The 24,585-nt window shown below is 41.6% G+C and overlaps 1 protein-coding gene across 2 annotated transcripts in view; it reads right to left on the minus strand.

The window, feature by feature from the left end:
- TBC1D4 (TBC1 domain family member 4) overlaps positions 1-24,585 on the minus strand; it is a 251,043-nt gene that overhangs the window by 33,959 nt on the left and 192,499 nt on the right. For both annotated transcript variants that reach the window (XM_038769758.1, XM_038769748.1), the window contains 3 exons: positions 13,380-13,540; positions 9,937-10,146; positions 175-333 (listed from right to left, as the gene is read on the minus strand). In XM_038769758.1, the coding sequence (XP_038625686.1) occupies positions 175-333; positions 9,937-10,146; positions 13,380-13,540 (530 nt within the window). The remainder of the gene's footprint in view (positions 1-174; positions 334-9,936; positions 10,147-13,379; positions 13,541-24,585) is intronic.

Consider the following 24,585-nt stretch of genomic DNA (forward strand, 5'->3'; position numbering starts at 1 on the left):
TTTCCAGAATATTTTAGATTAAAAAATAAGTGTAGGCATGGTAAGCATCAAATTTTCTTGTTTGATAAAGTCAGATTTCTATTCATTGCCTGCTGGATTCAAACTGCACAAAGAGAAATCAGTAGGATACCCTGCTATGACAAAAGAAGCAAAAGATATGGTGACTCCTAATACCTTCTTTTAGGGTAGTATGAATATCTTCCATGTCAGATCGGATTTTAGCTCTGGAATTCAACAACTTCTTATCCCAGGATATTAGAACATCTTTTTGACACACACCAACTTCATCGTAGTCCAATTTAACTTTTCTGGATTGTAGTTCATCTCTACTTGCTAGAAGATAACATGACACCGAGGTTGTCAGACCAAAAACATTTGTTTTAAAACTACAAGAAAGTGTGTCTAATATTTTCAAGAGTTCAGCCACAAAAAAATGACCTAAATAAGAAAACCTCTTAAGGAATAAATAAGAAAATGGGGCACCAAAAGTTTCAACTTTCTATATGGAAAATTTTTAGCATGAATGTACTAAAAAGGGCTTTCTATATAGCATTACAATGTTACCATTGTTTAAGAAAGAAAAGGAGCAATACCACTTCTGTGTTATGTCCCAGAATGTTCTTTCTTTTGAATGAGATTATATTTACATGCATACATAAATATCCCATTTCCCAGTTTGAAAAGCATTGATTTTCAGATGTATTCATAAGGCTTACATAAAAGAGATTGTCCTATCCGCTGTCTGGACTCGCAATTGTTTCTACTGCTTATTATAAACTTCAGTGCTGTGTGGCTTCATGATGATGATGATGATGGCATTTGTTAAGCGCTTACTATGTGCAATGCACTGTTCGCAGTGCTGGGGGGGATACCAGGTGATCACGTTGTCCCACATGGGGCTCACAGTCTTAATCCCGATTTTACAGATGAGGTAACTGAAGCTCAGAGAAGTTAAGTGACTTGCCCAAGGTCACACAGAGGCTTAATGGATAGAGCATGGGCCTAGGATTCAGAAGGATCTGGGTTCTAATCCCAGCTCCGCCACTTGTCTGCTGTATGACCTTGGGCAAGTCACTTCACTTCTCTGGGCCTCAGTTACCTCATCTGTAAAATGGGGGTTAAGAGCTTGAGCCCCACGTGGGACAAACTGTGTCCAACCTGATTAACTTGTACCTACCCCAGAGCTTAGAACAGTGCTTGGCACATAGTAAGTGCTTAACAAGTATAATAATAATAATAATTATTATTAATATTAGTGGGAATTTGAGACATTCTTCACCCACAATCAATGTGGCATGCTTTATACTTACAGATGGAGCTAAACATAGGCCCTGAAGTGGTGTCCACTATTCATTCAATCGTATTTATTGAGCACTTACTGTGTGCAGAGCACTGTACTAAGCACTATGACACTGCAACGTCACATATTCTGAGGTGAAGGAAGTGATGATATAGCCAAGGACCAATTGTTAAATGGCTGAGTCACAGTCAGTTTTTTTGGCAAGCTCATATGCTTTCAAACTTTAATAGGGTCTACACAAGTCACCCAACTTCTCCATGCCTCTGTTTCCTCATCTTTAACATGGGGACTGAACACCTCTTAATAATAATGATAATAACAATTCTGGTATTTGTTCAGCGCCTACTATGTGCCAGGAACTCTTCTAAGCGCTAGGGTTGATACAAGCAAATCAGGTTGGATAGAGTTCCATTCCCACGTGGGGCTCACAGCCTCAATCCCCATTTTACAGATGAGGTGAATGAGGCACAGAGAAGTGAAGTGACTTGCCCAAGGTCACACAGCAGGCAAGTGGCAGAGTTGGGATTAGAACCCATGACTTTCCGACTCCCAAGCGCATGCTCCATCCATTAGACCATGCGGCTTGTCTTCTCCCTTCCCCTTGGACTGTGAGCCCCATGTGGGAGAGGGACTGCATCTGAAATTATTTTCCTGTATCTACATCAGTACTTAGCACAGTGTTTGGCCCATAGTAAACACTTAATGAATGCTCCAATTACTATTTGTAGGTCTGGCAAGGGAAATGTAGAGAAGGAAAGTACTAAATGTCTGACTCCATCAATTAATCATTGGAATTTATTAAGGGATTTCTTTGGGCAGAACATTGTACTTAGCACTTGGAAGAGTACAATAATCAGTAAATTGCATTTACTGAGTGCTTATTTTGTGTGCAGAACACTGTACTAAGCACTCGGGAAAGTACAATATAACAAAAACAGACACATTCACTGCCCACAACACAGTTGGCAGATACGATCCCTGCCTCCAAGCAGCTTACAGTCTAATTAAAGGAGCTAATAATAATAATAATTTTGGCACTTGTTAAGCATTTACTATGTGTCAAACACTGTACTAAGTCCCACCTGGGGCTCACAGTCTAAGTAGGAGGGAGCACAGGCAACGAATCCCCATTTTGCAGATAAGGGAACTAAAGCAAAAAGAAGTAAATAACTTGCCCAAGATCACATAGCAGGTAGGCAGTGGAGCTGGGATTAGAGCCCAGATTGTCTCAGTCATTCATTCATATTTATTGACACTTACTGTGTGCAGAGCACTGTCCACTTCTCAGTGTACACTGGGGCTCTCTAGATGATTTGCCTCAAAAAAGAGCTCTGCCTAACTCTGAGGCAGACCTGAAATCAGTTAGGACTTAATTTCCAAATCTTCTCTGCTCTCTGTTCCTGCTGCCTTTGGTCTCTGCCTAGAGAAGGGCTTCCTCTGTCTCAATAATAATAATAATAACGGCATTTATTAAGCACTTACTATGTGCAGAGCACTGTTCTAAGTGCTGGGGAGGTTACAAGGTGATCAGGTTGTCCCCCGGGGGACACACAGTCTTCATCCCCATTTTACAGATGAGGGAACTGAGGCACAGAGAAGTTAAGTGACTTGTCCAAAGTCACACAGCTGACATTCGGCAAAGCAGGGACTTGAACTCATGACCTCTGACTCCAAAGCCCCTGCTCTTTTCTACCAAGCCATGCTGCCTCTCTAAGCAGCCCTAAGTCTTCCTGGAACACATGGTGAGGTTTGTCTTTTTCTCTCTCTCTGTCTCTATTTAAACCTATATCTGTGACAAAATAGGCCAAGAATATAAAAACTTACTTTGGGGATTTGTCATTCCACTCCTTTCTAAGCAAAAGCTTTAGAATAAAGGGCAAATGTGTTAAGGGGAACTTGGCCTGAACATATGGCCCCTGGAACTGATCAGTTTGTGAGTGTATGCGAGTGTTGCTTTATATCTCAGCTGATACATTCATTCATTCATTCAATCGTATTTATTGAGCACTTACTGTGTGCAGAGCACTGTACTAAGCGCTTGGGAAGTACAAGTTGGCAACATATAGAGACGGTCCCTACCCAGGAACAGGCTCACAGTCTAGAAGGGGGGAGACAGACAACAAAACAAAACATGTGGACAGGTGTCAAGTCATCAGAATAAATAGAAGTAAAGCTAGATGCACATCACTAACAAAATAAATAGAATAGTAAATATGTACAAGTAAAATAGAGTAATAAATCTGTACAAACATATGTACAGGTGCTGTGGGGAGGGAAAGGAGGTAGGGTGGGGGAATGGGGAGGAGGAGAGGAAAAAGGGGGCTCAGCCTGGGAAGGCCTCCTGGAGGAGGTGAGCTCTCCATTTCAATCTCCATTTTTTTCTTTACAGTTGTAATATTAATTAAATATTAATTTTTGGCCATCATTCTATCTGGGAATTATTTCAATCATGTTCAGTAAGACTTGCAAAATTCTCCTCATATTCTGGCCAAACTCCCACCCACTTTGTTCCTTTTGAGCACCCTGGGTGCCGGGAGGGTAATGTGTTTACTCCTTGTCCCATGTGTGCTAGCAAGGTAGACTCAGTCTCACAAATAATAATAATAATAATAACGATAATAATAACAGTACTTGTTAAGAGCTTACTATGTTCCAAGCCCTGTTTTAAGTGCTGGGGTAGAAAGAAGTTAACCAGGTTGGACACAATCCCTACCCCACATGGGGCTCACAATCTTAATCTCTGTTTTCCAGATGAGGGAACTGAGGCTCAGAGAAGGGAACTGACTTGCCCATGGTCCCACAGCAGACATGTGGCGGAGGCAGGATTAGAACCCAGGTCCTTCTGACTCCCAGACCTAACTGCGCTTTTTCCACTAAGCCATGCTGCTTCTCACATGAGTCCACTCGATTAGCTCTCTCCCTCCAATCTAACCTGGCCACCAAAACCCTATTGAGAGCTCATCTCCTCCAGGAGGCCTTCCCAGACTGAGCCCCCTCCTTCCTCTCCCCCTCCTCCCCATCCCCCCACCTTAACTCCTTCCCCTCCCCACAGCACCTGTATATATTCATACATGTTTGTACATATTTATTACTCTATTTATTCATTTATTTTATTTGTACATATTTATTCTATTTATTTTATGTTGTTAATATGTTTTGTTGTCTGTCTCCCCCTTCTAGACTGTGAGCCTGCTGTTGGGTAGGGACCATCTCTGTATGTTGCCAACTGGTACTTCCCAAGCACTTAGTACAGTGCGCTGCACACAGTAAGCGCTCAATAAATACAATTTAGTGAATGAACGAATGAATGGCTATTCTCCTACCATAACCCAGCCCACATACTTCACTCCTCTAGCAACCACCTATTAACTGTGTCTCAATCTCATCTATCTTTTTACCAACCCCTTGCTCACATCCTACCTCTGCCCTGAAACCCCCTCCTCCTTCATAACCAACATCCACCAATAACCCCATCCTCAAATCCCTACTAAAATCACATCTTCCCCGACCAAACTCTTTTTCCCCAAAACCGATTCACCCTCACTTCTGAATTGCCTATGTAGAGAAGCAGCATGGCGCCTTGGAGAAAGCAAGGGCGTAGGAGTCAAAAGGTCATGGGTTCTAATCCCAGCTCCACCACTTGTCTGCTGTGTGGCCTTGAGCAAGTCACTTCACTTATCTGTGCCTCAATTACCTCATTTGTAAAATGAGGACTGAGACTGTGAGTCCCACATGTCCAACGCAGTTTGCTTGCATCCACCCCAGCATTTAGTACAGTGCCTGGCACATAGTAAATGCTTAACAAATACCATAATTTTTATTACTGAGGTCTGTACCTTTAAGCACTTTAATATTCATCACCCCCAGTACTTATATACATACCCCTCTCTCTGCTTCTCCGTCTACCTGTAATTTATTTTAATGTTTGTCTTAGCCACTAGATTGTAGAGTCCTTGTACTGGATCATATTTACCAGCACATTAAGCGCTCAATAAATACCACTGACTGATTGGGTGATTGAGTCTCCATCCAAACTGGCGCTAGGTATATGAGTCAGAGGTCGTGGGTTCTAATCCCAGCTCTGCCACTTGTCAGCTGTGTGACTTTGGGCAAGTCACTTAACTTCTCCGTGCCTCAGTTATCTCATCTGTAAAATGGGGATTAAGACTGTGAGCCCCATGTGGGACAACCTAATTGCCTTGTATCTACCCCAGTGTTTAGAACAGTGCTTGGCACATAGTAAGCACTTAACAAATACCAACATTATTATTATAATCATATGTACTACAAATCATGTGAGTCTAACTTAAGTGCATCCACACTGCCACTGGATCCCTGTATCTGTCACCACACCCACAGGACCTTCACCAGGGCACTGGAAACAACTCCTGAAAGCCAGCCAAGGGTTTTCCCTCTCTTGGCTCCAAGGGCCAGAGGAAATGAATACAGGGAACTCCACGATGGAGCTGTGTGAGAGGACAGTGGTAACATAGCCAAGAAAGCAACAATGAACGCTTAGTCACAAGAATTTCTTTGCCATCTTCATGGGCCAGGTACCACTGCCATCCAACCCTGGAGCAGAATTTTAACCCACAGGGAGGTAGCACCTGCAGCTGATGTATAATGATGATGGAGCTGATGGAGGGAGTATAATGAAGTCACCAACTCTGGGCTGAAGAGGCTTCTAGCCATCTCTGGTCTCTGTACTGCCTTCTTCCACTAGTCCTGCTGAAAAAGCTTTCCTCAAACGCTGCGAAAATCTACTCTTTCCCTTTAGCTAGAAAGTCATCAGCACAGCTTAGTGGACAGAGAATGGACCTGGGAGACAGAAGGACCTCGGTTCTAATCCCGACTCTGGCACATGTCTGCTGTGTGACCTTGGGAAAGTCACTTCACTTCTCTGGGCCTCAGGTACATCATCTGTAAACTGGGGATTATGAGAGTGAGCCCCATGTGGGACAAGGGGCTGTGTCTGATTCGATTAACTGATATCTACCCCAGTGCTTAGAACAATGCTTGGCACACAGTAAGCACTTAATAAGTACGATAATAATAATAATTATTATTATTATGCCTAGGAGTAATCGGTTTCACTAGTCATACATTTTAAAAATAGCTCTAAAAAGAGAAAGCTAGAACATAACTGAAATAGAGAATAATCAGTTATTTTGGCATAGCACTTTCTCACACGATCACAAAGATGATGGGACTTAAATATGAGCCCCCAAATGCAGTCAACATCTATTGTCTTACAAACATCCAAGAGACAGACTTGTTTATTCCCATTAAAATCTAAATAAGGTTTAAATAAGAGAAGCAGAAAAAGATTAAATTTTACTTAGTTTCAGCTTCTGAATGAACTACAAATACATTTCAAAGGATTGCAGCCACTTGAAAAAAATGCCTTCATAAGCAACTGATTACTTGAAGAACCTTACCTTCTGCAAAACAAATCTCTGTCAATAAGTCGAGACCCCTCGACAGCACAAGAAATAATATTAGGATAAACTGTTACTGTTTTATCAATATAGTTAAAACAGCTAAATAGTCTTAGTCTTTTAAAACTTTTAAAAAAGATTATTAATGTTGAGGAAGGGATAAAGTCACACAAAATAGCAACAGTATTAAGATTAAAACAGTTTTACAACCAGAGAATTTTGCTACCACTAGATGGCTTCCTAACATGGATTAGCTCCTGGATTATTTCATAAATGCATTTGTATTTCCATTCATACAGCAGAAAGTTAAGGAAATGGGCAGATTTTTAATAGCTCTAATAACAAAAATGACCTGGTATATCACTTTATAAGAACAACTGTAAATGAATATACACAAACACCTCTTGCGTTGACTAGAATGTCACTGTTTGGGGATATTTATTTCAGCATCTACTAGTAGAGTCAGAAAATGAATGCAAAGGTAATAAAGGTTCCCCTAACACTTGCCACATTCTTTTCCTCTTCACATTCGAAATGTCGAATAATTTAAAACGCTTATATTCCTATTGAATCAAATCCAATTTATTTCCATCAATACACATTATCAATTTACTGAGCCCCTTCAGGCCAATAATCTAGTTGGCTATCCATTAAACCAAATCTTCACTATTTTTGGCATACAAATTTAACATTATTAATTTAAAAGAGCAGAAAAATATGGTATATGGTGAATTTAAACAATTTCAAACTTTTAGCTCATGAGGGATTTTTTTTCCTCCCACAGGATAGAGTTTCTATTACTCTTCAGATATTTTGATTTGGGATCTCTAGCCTTAACTTCTAAAAAAAATTAAATGTCTTCATTAGTGGTTAAATATCAAGTCATTAGCTTCCATCCTTTTTCTCTGAGGCATTAGCGGAAGTAGTCAAGGAGAAAGATTTGGGTGGATTTATCATTCCATAGTGAATGAATGACCAAAAGTTTCGTTCACCTTTCAAGTCTTGCAAACCATGATGGATTCCAGTAGGACATGCTCACTCCAAAGTGGAGGTGATTGCGGTCAGGGAATGTGTCTGTTATATTGTTGCCTTATACTCTCCCAAGCGCTTAGTACATTGTCCTTACACACAGTAAGCACTCAATAAATATGAGTGATTGATTGATTGATTTGAGGGCAAGTTTTAATACCTCCGGCCAGGAAACAATTTCAGGGTGAGGAGGGCAAAGCTTCCGAAATTTCAATTTTTTAAACTCATGAACCCACTTCCTGCTAACTAGTAGATGTATCCACCCAAGGAAACTGACAGAAAGGGAAGGAAGAAAATATTCCTTAAGGTGGCAGGGAAAGTTTTGTAGAGGGAAAGTAAACAGTCATGTAAAAGATCAATAATAATAATAACAATGATGATAATACTCGTAGTTGTTAGGGGCTTACTATGTGCTAAGCACTGTTCTAAGAGCTGGGGTGGATACATATTAACTAATTAATTAATTCATTCATTCGTATTTATTGAGCACTTACTGTGTGCAGAGCACTATACTAAGCGCTTGGGAAGTACAAGTCAGCAACATATAGAGATGGCCCCTACCCAATAACGGGCTCACAGACTAGAAGGGAGAGACAGACAACAAAACAAAACATGCAGACAGGTGTCAAAATCATCAGAACAAATAGAATTATAGCTATATGCACATCATTAATAAAATAGAGTAGTAAATATGTACAAGTAAAATAAATAGAATAATAAATCTGTACAAATATATACAAGTGCTGCGGGGAGGGGAAGGAGGTAGGGCAGGGTGGTGATGGGGAGGAGGAGAAGAAAAAGGGGGCTCAGTCTGGAAAGGCCTCCTGGAGGAGGTGAGCTCTCAGTAGGGCTTTGAAGGGAGGAAGAGAGCTAGTTTGGCAGATGTGTGGAGGGAGGGCATTCCAGGCCAGGGGAAGGATGTGGGCCAGGGGACGATGGCGGGACAGGTGAGAACGAGGCCCAGTGAGGAGGCTAGTGGCAGAGGAGCGGAGGGTGTGGGCTGCGCCATAGAAGGAGAGACGGGAGGGGAGGTAGGAGGGGGTTAGGGGATGGAGAGACTTGAAGCCGAGAGTGAGGAGTTTTTGCTTGATTTGTAGGTTGGAAGGAAACCACTGGAGATTTTTGAGGAGGGGAGTGACATGCCCAGAGCGTTTCTGTACAGAGATAATCTGGGCAGCAGACTGAAGCAGGGAGAGATGGTAAGATGGGAGATCAGAGAGGAGGCTGACGCAGTAATCCAGTCCGGATAGGATGAGAGATTGATTAATCAGGTTGGACACAGTCCCTATTCCTCATGGGGCTCACACTCTTAATCCCTGTTTTACAGATGAGGTAACTGAGGCCCAGAGAAGTTAAGTGACTTGCCCAAGGTCACACAGCTGACAGGTGGTGGAGGCAGAATTAGAACCTAGTCCTTCTGACTCCCAGGCCTGTACTGTATTCACTAAGCTCAAAAATATTTGAGGATAATATTGAAAAGTGGCTGTGTCCCGTTTCTACTTGTCTTTTCAATGGTTGGTTCTGCCTGGGCAGCCTCCTGGAAACAGCTCTATCTCGCAGGAGTGAATTACATGAATTCCTAGAGGGAGAACACAATACATTCCAAAGATATCACTATTTTTGAGCATGGCAAAAGCAAAGAGATAGTGCGATACCTCAAATAACTTAGCTAACCCATCTTTTGGGAATTTAGAAAATGAGATGGTGGGGGGCAGAGGGAGAGTGTGTGTGCGTGTGTTTTAATTGACAAACTGTAACACACCATACAGAAAGAAGAAGAATTCAGTTTGGATTAGAGGGGACATTAGTCCTTCATAAAGATCAAGCAAAACATTCTTCTATTTCTCTTCCAAAATATTTTATTCTAAACTGGACTGTAAACTTGGAGAATCATTTTTACCTAGTAAATTACCAAATTACATTTCAAAAATGGAGCTACATCATAAATCACTGTATTTTTTAGTGTGCTCTAAAAGCATATGATCTAAATGATCAATCGTAAATTTCTTGAGCTAAAGCCTTTCTCCATATTTCTCTCACTAGAATATCTCAAAAGCAAAAACAGCAATTGATTAAATCTATGCAAAATATAGATGTTGAATCGCTGCCTTAAAATGACATCAGTATCAGCATCGAAGCTTTTTTTTTTTTTAACCCCGAATGGCTGACCTTCCAACTTCTGATTTTCTTTCTCCATTCGAAGCAAGAGGATTTGCTGGTGGATAGCTTTTCTCCATAAGCTCCTAAGCTCTTCAGAATTTTGTTTCCCTCCGGCCTTCTCAGGGGCATCCTCATCGGGGAGGAATAAGGAGAGAGGATCCTCTTCCATCGTTGGAGCAAGAGGAGACAAAGGCAACAGCTCGTTCCTGTCAAGTCCATCTGCAAAAATGTCAAATAATATTATATCTTCTTCACTGTCAACTTGACTCCAAAAACACCATTTCTAAAATGAAGACAGCCTCATATTTCCCTGACGGCATGTTGTGGTGGTTGCTGTTTCCCCAGAGAAGCCTACTTCTTCAGCAGTATTTCAGACAATTTCTGGACTCAATGATTTCAGCTCAATTGGTGAACTGAATTCCCCTACAATACTTCCTTCTTACGGTGAAACAAATGAAGGCATAAATTGACCACTTCCTCTTTACCTTTCCACATGACTAATGTTACATTTATCTAGAAATACAAGAGCGATGGTTCCAACAGTATGGGGTTTCCCCTGAGAACGAAGTTCTCTACTTCTACCATACTTCTAATATGGGGGTGCAAAATCCACAGGGATGAAGACTGGGAATTGATTGCATCCAAACACTTGACTGTTAAATGCTTCAGGAATTAAGCAGCGAAGCTACTAAAGAACATAATATGATCTTCGAGGATGAGCATAGCCTAATGGATAGAGTACGGTCCTGGGAGTCAGGAAGACCTGGGTTCTAACTCCATTTCCACCACTTGTCTGCTGTGTGATCTTGAGAGAGTCACTTTAGGTCCCTGTGCCTCGGTTACCTCATCTGAAAAATGGAGATTAAGATTGTGAGTCCCACGTAGGACAAGAACTCTGTCCAACCTGATTAGCCAGTGCTTAGTACAGTCCCTGGCACACTGCAAGTGCTTAACAAATTTCACACAAAAAAAAGGACAAGAAGAAGTCTTTTACTTCATTCATTCATTCATTCATTCAATCATATTCATTGAGCACTTACTGTGCGAAAAGCACTCTATTGTATCTTAATTAACTAATCAATCAGTGGCATTTACTGAGCTTTTACTGTGTGCAGGGCACTGCACTAAGTTCTTGGGAGAGTACAATACAACGGAATTGGCAGACATGTTCCCTGCCCACAACCCATTCCTTGACCACAAATGATTATATTCCCAAATGATTTATTCGTTGTTGTGTACACTGTAGGCACTTTGTACACCCTGCTGATATAAATCCAGTGAACAAAGTGCTTTAAGACAGTCAGTGCTATTTATTGAGTACTTTCTGGGTGCTGAGCACCGTAGTAAATGCTTCTGTGAATGCAATACAAAAGAGCTGGTACACATGTTCCCAAGCTGTCTTTTTGTTTCAACAGCACATAAACTGATAATATTTCCTTAACAGCTATGCAAAGACAGGACATTTTGTTGTTTAAAATATCTGAAATACTAAAGAGTGAGAACTGTGTCTTCTGTATATTATAAAACATGCAGTACCAAGCAATGGTATTTACTGAGCATTTACTCTGTGCAGAGCACTGTACTAAGTGCTTCGGAGAGTACAACAGAATTAGCAGATACGTCCCCTGCCCATATCAAATTTATAATCAAGTATAGAAACATTTGGTCACTGGATTATTATTTGATATTGAGAATTTTGTGATTAGTCAGTTGAAACACCTGTCAAACTTTCAATAGCTTCTCCCTTTTTATTTCTAATGAACAAATAGTTAAAAACCATTCACTGACAGATGATCTGTTACCTATTTTCCTTAACCAATAAAATTAGTAGGCAGTATAATTGTACTTTGTAAGTTTCTCATAGCACCAATGACAACACACGATGAAAAATATCCTACCACGATTTGATATTAGCGCCACTGACAACTGTGAGCCCGTTGGTGGGTAGGGGCTGTCTCTATATGTTGCCAACTTGTACTTCCCAAGTGCTTAGTACAGTGCTCTGCACACAGTAAGCACTCAATAAATATGATTGAATGAATGAATGAATCCTCCCAAAAGCCTATTTGCCTAGGGGCAAAGAGGGGTCTGGATTAGAACTCCATTCCTGACTTCCCTTCTGCCTTCTCCAAAAATTCCTTTACTGAAGATCAACCCACACCTCACCATAAAAGGCAGAATGGGGAAAAGCGAAACAGTCAGAGATGGGGGAATGCCTGCTGGAGTGATGTCATCGGTGGTTGGTCTGTGGTGCTACAGCACGGCACTAGTGATGTGTTGTGCTCACTTCAGCCAGAATGGGTTTCATATGTAAAATTCTCACCAGCACTTCACCATGAGCAGCACTCCTGCCTGCTGACTTGTAGTACCTGTTATACCAGGGTGAAGAGAGAAGTGGCGTGGGCTAGTGGAAAGAGCATGGATCTGAGAATCAGACAACCTGGGCTCTAATCCTGACTCCATTAGTTGTCTGTAGTGTGACCTTGGGCAAGTCACTTAGCTTCTTTGAGTCTCAGTTTCCTCATCTGAAAAATGGAGATTAAATCCCTCCTAACTAGACTGTGAACCCCATACAGGGTAGGGACTGTGTCCAAGCTGATAACTACCCCAGTAGTTAGAACAGTGCTTGGCACATAGCAAACTCTTAACCAGTACTATATTATTATTACTACTCCTAACACAACCTTAATAATAAACGATATTGATGGTACTTGTTAAGTGCTTGCTACGTACCAGGCACTGTACTCAGCGCTAGGGAGGGGTACAAGCAAATCAAGTTGGATACAGTCCTTGCCCCATGTGGGGCTCACCATCTCAATCCCCACATGAAGTAATCGAGGCACAAAGAAGTGAAGTGGGTCAGACAGCAGACAAGTGTACTCTATTTTACTCTATTTATTTATTTATTTAATTTATTTGTACATATCTATTCTATTTATTTTATTTTGTTAGTATGTTTGGTCTCTGTCTCCCCCTTTTAGACTGTGAGCCCACTGTTGGGTAGGGACTGTCTCTATATGTTGCCAATTTGTACTTCCCAAGCGCTTAGTACAGTGCTCTGCACATAGTAAGTGCTCAATAAATGCGATTGATGATGATGATGAAGTGGCAGAGCAGGGATTAGAACCCATGACATTCTGGCTCCCAGGGCCATGCTCTTCATTACGCCACCCTGCTTCTCTACAATGCCAACCTTCAAGGATAAGGATGTGAGTGACACCATACAAACCACTGGCACTGTAATCAATTCCCCTACACAGGCCCTCGGTCCTAAAATCGTCATAGCGAGATCAAGTCATCCATCGTTTTCCTCACCACCATCACTCCACAATGGCATTCGTTCTGAAAATCCAACACCAGATTCAGACTGCTCGCCACCTGCAAGAGTTTCTCTCTAAAGCAAATGCAGTCATTTCCTTCTGGCACTAAGATTCTCACTAGTGAGGCCAAACCTTGCTGCTGCATCGCTGAGGGAGACTTATTCATGGGCGAGGCCACCCGAAGGAAAATGCGCTGGCGCCAGGAGATGCGACGGGGGGTGACAGTGATCCCTCCGGCATTTATGGATTCATTGCTGCAGATAGACGAAGTCCTCTTTCTGCCCTCCCCATCGCTGCGGGAAACAAAACAACAGTCGGGTGAGGCGGCAACCTAGAAAGGCAAAGAACTGAAAGCTAAAAAGTTGCCCAAGGCATGCACCAGTTAGCACTCTGTTACACTAGGGCCACAACTTACTTTGCTTTCACCTCACTGAGATTGGATATGAGGCATCTCCCTGGCCACTAGGCTGTTTGTCCTTCACTTAAATGACAAAAAGTTCCGACGGAAGCTAAGCCAGACGCAGCTCAGCAAAGGCCATGACAGACCCCTCTGGATTTTAGACCACACTGGGCTCTATATTAGGCACCCAAACCCTGAGCTTAAGTCTCAGGCCCAGATGAATGACCCTGGAATATCAGCCACATACCAAGGCAGCCTACGAACATGGTCCCATAACTCAGAAATCAAAATCTCTCTTATTTAGTTGCTTATTCCATAGTTCAGGAATAAAGCCAGAGAAAGTATGTATTTTTCATGATGTCACAGGCTCCTAGGTAAGCGACCTTTCTGAAGACGGGTTGCATTTATCGAGGAAGCAGCAGCTTTGTTCAAGTTGCAAAATTGATAGCCAACTCCTAATAAGAGTAATAATAATGATAATAATAATAATAATAGAAATGGTACTTGTTAAGTGCCAAACACTGTTCTGAACACTGAAATGCATACAAATTAATCAGGTTGGATCCAGTCCCTATGCCACACGGGGCTCACAGTCTAGAGAAGCAGCAATGGCTCAATGGAAAGAGCCCGGGCTTGGGAGTCAGAGGTCATGGGTTCTAATCCCAGCTCGGCCACTTGTCAGCTGTGTGACTTTGGGCAAGTCCCTTCACTTCTCTGTGCCTCAGTTCCCTCATCTGTAAAATGGGGATGAAGACTGTGAACCCCACGTGGGAGAACCTGATCACCTTGTATGACTTTGGGTAAGTCTCTTCACTTCTCTGTGCCTCAGTTCCCTCATCTGTAAAATGGGGATGAAGACTGTGAACCCCACCTGATCACCTTGTATCCCCCCTGCACTTAGAACAGCTTCGCACATAGTATGAGCTTAACAAATGCCATCATTATTATTATTATTATTATTAATCTCCATTTTACAGATGAGGTGACTGAGGCCCAGAGAAGTTAAGTGACTTGCCCAAGGTCACACAGCATACATGTAGCAGAGCTGGGATTAGAATCCAGGTCCTTCTGACTCCCAGGCTGAGAAAGGGCTGACAGGATGAGGCTTTCCCTGTTACTTAGGTCTTAATACATCTCTAATGGAAATGTCAAGACTCATTTTAAATACACTGGTGATTGTCAGTGTTTCTGCTAGTAGAAAACAAAAACGTTGGACTATATCACAAAAAACCAAAATTACAGAGGTTTGATGTTACCTCAATTAAACCCACTGGATAAGAAAGTTTACACTCACCAAAGCTAGGTTTGATCTCCAGTGAATATATCATTCATAATTTAGGAAGACAATAAAATCCAGAAGGCCACAAAAGTAAGCAACTGAAAGACCATAAATAATCAACTCAGTTCTATTCTCCCAAGTACTTAGAGTGCTCTGAACACAGTAATCGCTCAATAAATACCACTGATGATGATGATTATGTTCAGTTAAGAATCAAAGGAGTTCATTTTTCTTGAGTACAACTAAACAGATGTCAGAGAATGAAAATTGACCTCAGCTACCATACACTGCCACTGCCACAAATCATCAAAATCAGAGAAGCAGCATGGCTCAGTGGAAAGAGCACAGGCTTGGGAGACAGAGGTCATGGGTTCTAATCCCAGCTCCACCACTTGTCAACTGTGTGACTTTGGGCAAGTCACTTATCTTCTCAGTGCCTCAGTTACCTCATCGGTAAAATGGGGATTAAGACTGTGAGCCCCATGTGGGACAACTGATCACCACCAGCACTTAGAATAGTGCTTTGCACATAGTATGCGCTTAATAAATACCATCATTATTATTATTATCACTGCACTTTATTGACACTGACTTTTAATATTTCAATCATCTTGCCAGCCCGCTCCTATCTTACTTCACTGATTTCCTTCCATAACTCAGCACACTCATTTTGTTCCTCTAACGCCAACCTACTCACTGTTTCTGGATCTTGTCTCTCTCGCCACCGACCCTTTGCCCTGGCCTGGAACTCTTTTCCCCTTCATATCCATTAGATCATCACTCTCTCCACCTTCAAAGCCAAATTAAAATCCCATCTCCTCCAAGAGACATTCCCTGACTAAGCCCTCATTTCCTCTACTCCCTCTACCTTCTGTGTCACCCTTGCACTTGCATTTGTACCCTTTATTCACCACACCTTCATCCCCACAGCACAATGTACATAGCTGTAATTTATTTTAATGATAATAATTACGGTATTTGTTAAGCACTTACTATGTGCCAAGCACTGCTCAAAGCACTGGGGTAGATACAAAATAATCAGGTTGTCCCACGTGGGGCTCACAGTCTTAATCCTCATTTTACAGATGAGATAACTGAGGCACAGAGAAGTTAAGTGGCTTGCCCAAGGTCACACAGCAGACAAGTGGCGGAGGGGGGATTAGAACCCACGGCCTCTGACTCTCAAGCCCATGCTCTTGCCACTAAGCCACATTATTATTTATATTTGTCTTGCCCTCTAGACTCTAAGTTCATTATAGAGAGGGAATGTGTCTACCAGCTCTTATAGTGTACTCTCCCAAAGTGCTCAACACAGTGTTCTGCACACTGTAAGCCCTCAATAAGTAAGATTGATTGGTTGATTTTCAGAAAGACTACACTTTTCAATCCCCTCCCATGTCTCCCTTTCTGTTTCAGTCTAAAGAGCTGAGGAAGAAGTTCTGTAGCTGAGGGGCTAATTGTCAGGACTTAAATGAGTTTGTCTGGTACTATTTGTGAACTGTTATTTGAGACTGAACTCCTTGTCTTCCCTCCCAAACCCTGCCCTCTCCCTGACTTTCCCATCACCGTTGACGGCACTACCATCCTTCCCGTCTCACAAGCCCGCAACCTTGGTGTCATCCTCGACTCTGCTCTCTTGTTCACCCCTCATATCCAAGCCGTCACCAAAACCTGCCGCTCTCACCTCCGCAACGTTGCCAAGATCCGCCCTTTCCTCTCCATCCAAACCTCTACCCTGCTCATTAAATCTCTCATCCTATCCCGTCTGGATTACTGTATCAGCCTCCTCTCTGATCTCCCATCCTCCTGTCTCTCCACACTTCAATCCATACTTTACGCCGCTGCCCAGATTGTCTTTGTCCAGAAATGCTCTGGGCGTGTTACTCCCCTCCTCAAAAATCTCCAGTGGCTACCAATCAACCTAAGCATCAGGCAAAAACTCCTAACCCTCGGCTTCAAGACTCTCCATCACCTCACCCCCTCCTACCTCACCTCCCTTCTCTCCTTCTACAGCCCAGCCCGCACCCTCTGCTCCTCTGCTGCTAATCTCCTCACCGTGCCTCGTTCTCGCCTGTCCCGCCATCAACCCCCGGCCCACATCATCCCCCTGGCCTGGAATGCCCTCCCTCCGCACATCCGCCAAGCTAACTCTCTTCCTCCCTTCAAGGCCCTACTGAGAGCTCACCTCCTCCAGGAGGCCTTCCCAGACTGAGCCCCCCCCTTCCTCTCCCCCTACTCCCCCTCCCCATCCCCCCGCTTTACCTCCTTCCCCTCCCCACAGCACCTGTATATATGTTTGTACGTATTTATTACTCTATTTATTTATTTGTTTTATTTGTACATGCTTATTCTATTTATTTTATTTTGTTAGTATGTTTGGTTTTGTTCTCTGTCTCCCCCTTCTAGACTGTGAGCCCACTGTTGGGTAGGGACCGTCTCTCTATGTTGCCAACTTGTACTTCCCAAGTGCTTAGTACAGTGCTCTGCACACAGTAAGTGCTCAATAAATACGATTGAATGAATGAATGAATGAATATAAAAAAGAGTGTTAAAGAGTGAATGCCATTTCAGCATTGAAAGATCCCTGAGAGGGTAACTGGCCCCAGTAACTGACAGAGCACCTACCATGACATCAGACTAGACAATTCTGGCCAAGAGAATCAATCAATCATTGCTTAACTATGTGCAGAGCAGATCACCATAGACTATAAGCTCATTGTGGGCAGGGAATGTGTCTGTTTACTGTTATATTGTACTCCCCCAAAAATAATAATAAGAAGAAGAACTGAGGTATTTGTCAAGCACTTACTATGTGCCAGGCACTGTACTAAGTACTGGAGTGGATACAAGCAAATCGGGTTGGACACAATCCCTGTCCCATGTGGGGATCACAGTCTCAATCCCCACTTTACAGATGAAGTAACCAAGGCACAGAGAAGTGAAGTGCCTTGCCCAAGGTCACATGGCAGACAAGTGGCAGAGTGGCAGGGTGGATTAGAACCCATGACCTTCTCACTCTTAGGCCTGAGCTCTATCCACTATGGCACACTCCCTTGTGCTTAGTATAGTTTTCCGCACATAGTAAGCTCTCAATAAATATGACTGAATGAAGGCAAATTAGTGATCAAACCACACAGAGAACTCAACACCACTGCTGAGACCATGAAGCCAACCAGAAACAGGACTAGAATCTCAAATTTTTATATCTTTAATTATCCATTAAAGAACTTCTACATCCCCAATTTTTATTACAAATAAAGCATATACTTTGGGAGTCTCATTTGATGTGTTCATTTCTACCTCAACCAATGATATTTATTGAGTGCTTACTGTGCACAGAGCACTGTACTAAGCACTTGGGTGAGTACAATCAAGTTGGCAGACACTTTCCCTGCCCACAGCAAGCTAGCTGTCTAAAGGGGGAGGCTGACATTAATATAAATAGAGATATGCATTTACCTATGCCCCTCCCCAAATTCTACTCGATTTTAAGTGTTTCTTAACTTTTTCACTAATATCCTCAATCACTGCTGACTCGAGTTGATTCCTGAATTTGTGTGCTGAATTATCAACATCTCCAGTACTGTCAATGGAATTGATACACTTTGAAATATTCTGTTCATTTTTAAATGTAACATAATGTTTTTTTTCTGGTAAATTCCCCTCCTATCCTTTCTGTAGAAAGCACTGAGTTTCCTCGTAATGGGCAAACATGAAGTAGTCTTTGAGTGGATTCTGAGTAGAATAAGCAAGTCATGAGTTTTGGTTTCTGTAAAGTGGCACTTCATAGAGCAGGTTATATATATATATATGTGAACATAAATATATATATATATCAATGATATTTATTGAGCACTTACTATGTGCAGAGCATTGCACTAAGCACTTGAGAGAGTACAACAGAATTAGCAGACACATTTACTGCCCATAATGAGCTTATTACAGTATGCATCTCTGAACTTCTAAATTTGTTTTGATACATGCCCAGGTATTCCGTAACTCTGAAAATGGCTTGCTGGCTGTTCAAAACCCCCTGTAATTTTAAGTAAATACACTGTCTTTGACTTCCTCTTTTGAAGCCAGCTTTATTTCCTTTTGGAGGAAACTGAAGTTACTCTTTCAAGGCTGCTGGAATTTACTCTGTGATCCAAAGAGCTCTGAACAAATGCATCTGACTTCTCCTATTTTGCCAAAAGCACATATAAGTTCATGTCAGACCTTGTGACAAAGGTGGGCTAACACAGCCTCAAAATGACAACATATTTTGTCTAGGACAAAAAAATTTGATCTAAGTACAAGCATAAGACAAAGAAATGAATTGGCTATATTTTTTCACTATTAGACAACTTTCTATTTAGTAATTCTTCCTGCAGTTTGAAACTTTAAATATTAATAAATAGGCATGTCTAATTTCTTGAGATGAAAATTCTTAGTAGTTAGTAAATCTGAACTTGACCATAGAGTAAGATTAAAGGACAGGACAGGAATGGTAGAAATGCAACTATGTAGGGTATATTTAAAATGATAGCACAAGTGTGGCCCTGTTCTCTTAACAACAGCCTAGTAGCAGTGACTCAAAAAAAAAAAGAAAAAAAGTAGTAGTTTCAATGGTTCCTAAATTCCAGAAATGTTCATTCCAACTAATTCATTTTATCTTCCTCCCTTGGTTTGACAAGTACTAATGTAAAGTCTCAAGAAAAATGAAGTAGCTGCCATACAATTGTTGTCTATAAACAACTGTTCCTGAAACATGTCAAATAACAGGCAGTCAGAAGAATATTATCTTACTGGTTGAGCAGCAATTCAATACTACCATTTGTTTTCCCTTGTTTCACCTTTTAAATAGACTAGTAAATGAAACAAAACTAACATAGGAATGGCTGTCATTTATTATCAATCAATGGTATTTATTGAGCACTTACTGTATGCAGAGCACTCATAATAATAATAATAATAATGATGACGGCATTTGTTAAGCACTTACTATGTGCAAAGCACTGTTCTAAGTGCTTGGGGGCATAAAAGGTGATCAGGTTATCACATGTGGGGCTCACAGGTTTTAAGCCCATTTGACAGATGAGGTCACTGAGGCCCAGAGAATAATAATAATAATAATAATGTTGGTATTTGTTAAGTGCTTACTATGTGCAAAGCACTGTTCTAAGAGCTGGGGTAGATACAAGGTAATCAGGTTGTCCCACGTGGGGCTTACAGTCTTCATCCCCATTTTACAGATGAGGGAACTGAGGCCCAGAGAAGTGAAGTGACTTGCCCAAAGTCACACAACTGACAAGGGGTGGAGCCAGGATTTGAACCCACGACCTCTGACTCCAAAGCCCGTGCTCTTTTCCACTGAGCCACGCTGCTTCTCTAGGTGCTTGAGATAGTACATAACAACAGAGTTGGTAGGTAGTCATCATTTACCATTATACATTATACCATGTAAGAAGCCCTATAGCGTAAGGTTTAGAGCACTGGTCTTGTAAACCAGGGGTCGTGAGTTCAAATCTCACTAGGGCCTTCTGTGCTACTTTTACCTTGTATCCCCCCCAGTGTACCTTGTATCCTCCCCAGTGCTTAGAACAGTGCTTTGCACATAGTGAGCGCTTAACAAATGCCATCATTATTATTATTATTATTATTAAATTGTTTTAAGCCTATAAAATAGTTAAACTATTTTACTGAAAGGATGAATTTACATAAAGGAGCATCTGTTAAATTACAGTTGAATTGCAGCCTGCAAAATAATCTCCATTAAATCCTCTGAAAGGCTGATGAATACTCCAAAGAATGCATTCTGATCAGAAATCAGAATTCCTTAGTAGCCCTTATTTAGAAAATACATACAGCTTCTGTGGGTTAATTTCATTTTACTATATTTAGAAGTATCTCTTCAGCTAACTAAATGTCTAAAATCAGGAAGATTCTTTCAATTTCTCCAAGATGGCAATGCCAAGAATTTAAACCATTAGAATTACTTATGAATTTGTGTGGCTGTGTTTGAGGCTGTGTTTTTAAATTCCTTCTTTCTCACTGACCCAGGAATAGCTTATCATCACAACTGTTCATACCAAGGGATTTTGTTGTTGTTTTCTCTATTTTCTTTTGAACTACAATTTGGCTTTTACTTCCCCTTTTTCTTGCTTAAAGCAACTTGGCAGTTGGGAAGTCTCAAAGTCTACCTTGTAGAGTGGTAAGCAGTGTGAAAAATTAAAAGCAAGCAATGTTGAGAATTCTGTTTCTCAATCATAGGCACTGTTGCCACTTGCAGCAACTGGAGGATTCCTGGGTGGATTTAGTGAGGAAAGAGAGATGGACATAAAAACTCAGAAGAGCATATTCTAAGAGCCCGGAGAGCTAATTAAATAGCAAGAGACCAGGAATATCTTTTAATGGAACATGGATTTTATACATATCAATCCTGATGTTTTAATATTAACCTCATTTTTAAAAGATGCAACAACCAAAACTTAATGATCACATTATCCTAGTCACACAAGAAAGTTTCAGCAAAATTTTCCTTCAAAACCACCCATTAGAATAAGTGATAACACTGCTTCTTGGATCATTATTCATTCATTCAATCATATTTATTGAGCACTTACTGTGTGCAGAGCACTGTACTAAGTGCTTGGAAAGTACAATTTAGCAACAGAGACAATCCCTACCCAACAATGGGCTCATAATGGCCCAAGATTATACAGGACTGTTTTTACTTTGAAACTGCCCATCTGCCTAATAAAAATTTAGTCTCAGTGTAACAGTAGTAAAATTGTGATAATAATAGCAATAATAAATGGCAATGGCATACTCACTTTGTGCCAAGCACTGGGGTTGATACAAGATAATTAGATCAGACACAGTCCCTGTCCCACATGAGGTTAATAATCTAAGAGACGGGAAGAGCAGGCAATTTAACCTCACTTTACAGATGGGGAAACTGAGGCACAGAGCAGTTAAGTGACTTCAAGGTAACCCAGCAGAAGTGGCAGGAAAGGAAAAAGAACTCAGTTCCCCTTTCCACTACACCATGCTGCCTCCTTGAGTAAATGTCTCAAGTCATTACCATTTTCTGCCTTTATTTTGTATTCTGTTCGACCACTAAGAGAAGTCCTGTTTGCTTCTTGAGTGAAAACACTTTGAGAGTAAGTGCTTGAATTTTCAAAAACCTGCAAAAGGCTTAATTAGAAAATGCTTTGTCCAATTACTGAGATGTATATATTTCCAGCCCATTAGTAATTCTTCAGTATGATGGCCATGTCAAAGAAGTTATAAGGTATCCTGTCTTCCCTCCTAATTCTGCTTGCAAAAATTCACCAAAAAAGATGTTATTCACAAGAAATATTCAGAAAAAAATCTGCCCACCTACAGCTTACCTCTTAGAAAGATGTACAAATGGATGGCAAAACTTGGAGAATTAAAAGAACTCCCCATTCAATCAATCGTATTTATTGAGCGCTTACTGTGTGCAGAGCACTGTACTAAGCGCTTGGGAAGTACAAGTTGGCAACACATAGAGACAGTCCCTACCCAACAGTGGGCTCACAGTCTAAGAAGTCATTAGTATTTAAGAGTTGATGTCATCTTGCCAGTGAGTTCTGTTGCTCAAAAACCACTTACTGTGAGGTGAACCAGAAACTGGACACAAAAAAGAGGTCTCGGGTAGGGGGTGTCATCTTTATTATCACATTATCTAAGTGTGCCTTTCCCAGTCTAGGCCCCTTTCTCCACACTGCTCTGAAAAGGGCGCTGGGCTGAAGTAATGGATGATTTGTGTGAGATAAGAGCTAATAAACTTCCAAGAAAAACGAATAAATCTCCCCAAAAGAATTCTCAAGTAAAAACTTTCCCCACTCACGCTATAAAATTATAATTGGTTTTCTGAAATGAAAAATGGTTCCCAAGCCAAGATGAGAATTATTCACTTACAAAACGTACTGATGGCATTTTAGACACTTGTCCAAAAGTCCCCATCCAAGAATAAGTCTTATCTCCTGACACATTTGTACATTCCACCTTCCCTGATTTCACATTGGAGCACCAATGCTATACTAACACTCCACGTTTTCCAGAGCTGGAAGTGGAATGGGGCAGGGGCTCAAGATGGAAAGGTTCTAAAGGCAGGAAAGACAGAGGCAGAAAGAGTGAAGGAATGAAAGAAAGAGAAAGGCAGGCACAAATGAGAAACACACTCACGGCGAAATACTCACCCAGGGCCCCTCCCCTGCTGCTTTCCTCCTCAGCCTGTTGCTTTACACTGATTGCTGCTGTTCCTGCTACAGGCGATTCCCAGAATATTTCAGGCACAGCTGCTTTTGCAAGCTGTTTTCACCAGGAAGAAAACTGAAGAAGCAGAGGCAACGGATATGGGGGCAGCAGCACAGTGGTTGGAGAGGACAGCTAGCATTCATTTCGACTGTAAGCTTCTTGAGGGCCAGGATCATGACTTTTTCCCACTGTGCTCCCCCAAGCACTAGTATAGTGCTGGTACAAGAGGCACTCGATAAATATTCAATCAATCAATAAATCAATCAATTGATTGACTGGCCGCCTCTCGACCTGCTTCTGCTGAACTGCTACTACTCGGTCAGTCAATCATATTTATTGAGCACTAACCATGTGCTAAATGTTTGGGAGACTGCAAGAGAACAATAGACACATTCCCTCCCACAAAGAGTTTACAGACTAGAGAGGGAGATGGACATTTTAGACTGTGAGCCCACTTTTAGACTGTGAGCCCACTGTTGGGTAGGGACTGTCTCTATATGTTGCCAATTTGTACTTCCCAAGCACTTAGTACAGTGATCTGCACATAGTAAGCGCTCAATAAATACGATTGATGATGATGATGATGATTAATATAAATAAATAAAGTTACAGATCTGTACATAAGGACTGTGGGGCTGGGAAGAGGGGGATGAATAAAGTAAGCTTGTTGTGGCAGGGAATGTGTCTATCATTGTAGTATACTCTCCCAAGTGCTTAGTACAGTGTCTGTATACAGTAAGCGCTCAATAAATATGATTGAATGAATAAAGGGAGCAAGTCAGGGTGACGCAGAAGGGATACTTTTCCACATTGGACTCTCACTGCCACAGCTCCCAAAGTGCAGTTTGTGGCACAGTTTGGGGGCCTTCATTAATTCATTCAATTGTATTTATTGAGCGCTTATTGGGGGCAGAGCACTGTACTAAAAACTTGGGCGAGTACAATGTAACAGCAAGCAGACAGACTTTCTGCCCACAGCGGGCTTGGAAAATATACTGGCTTTGCAGGAGTTCTAGCTGTCACACTGTCCACTTTCTCTCCTTCCAATCTGGCCAACAGAAATTAGTTCATGTCCAAAACAGATCTCCTCACCTTCCCACCCAAAGTCATTCCTCCCCCTGAATTTCCCATCACTGTAGACAAGTCTGTAACCTTGGCCTTATCCTCATCTCAGCTCTCTCATTCAACCCATATGTTCAATCTGTGGCCAAATCCTGTTGGTTTGACCTTCACATCACTAAAATCTGCCATTTCCTCTCCATCCAAACTGCAACCACATTGATCCAAGTGATTGATTGATTGATTGATGGATGGATTATCCTATCTCACCTTGACTACTGAATCACCCTCCTTGCTGACCACCCTGCCTCCTGTCTCTCTCCCCACTTCAG

The sequence above is a fragment of the Tachyglossus aculeatus genome, chromosome 2, assembly GCF_015852505.1.
Source record: "Tachyglossus aculeatus isolate mTacAcu1 chromosome 2, mTacAcu1.pri, whole genome shotgun sequence".
NCBI classification, from domain to species: Eukaryota; Metazoa; Chordata; class Mammalia; order Monotremata; family Tachyglossidae; genus Tachyglossus; species Tachyglossus aculeatus.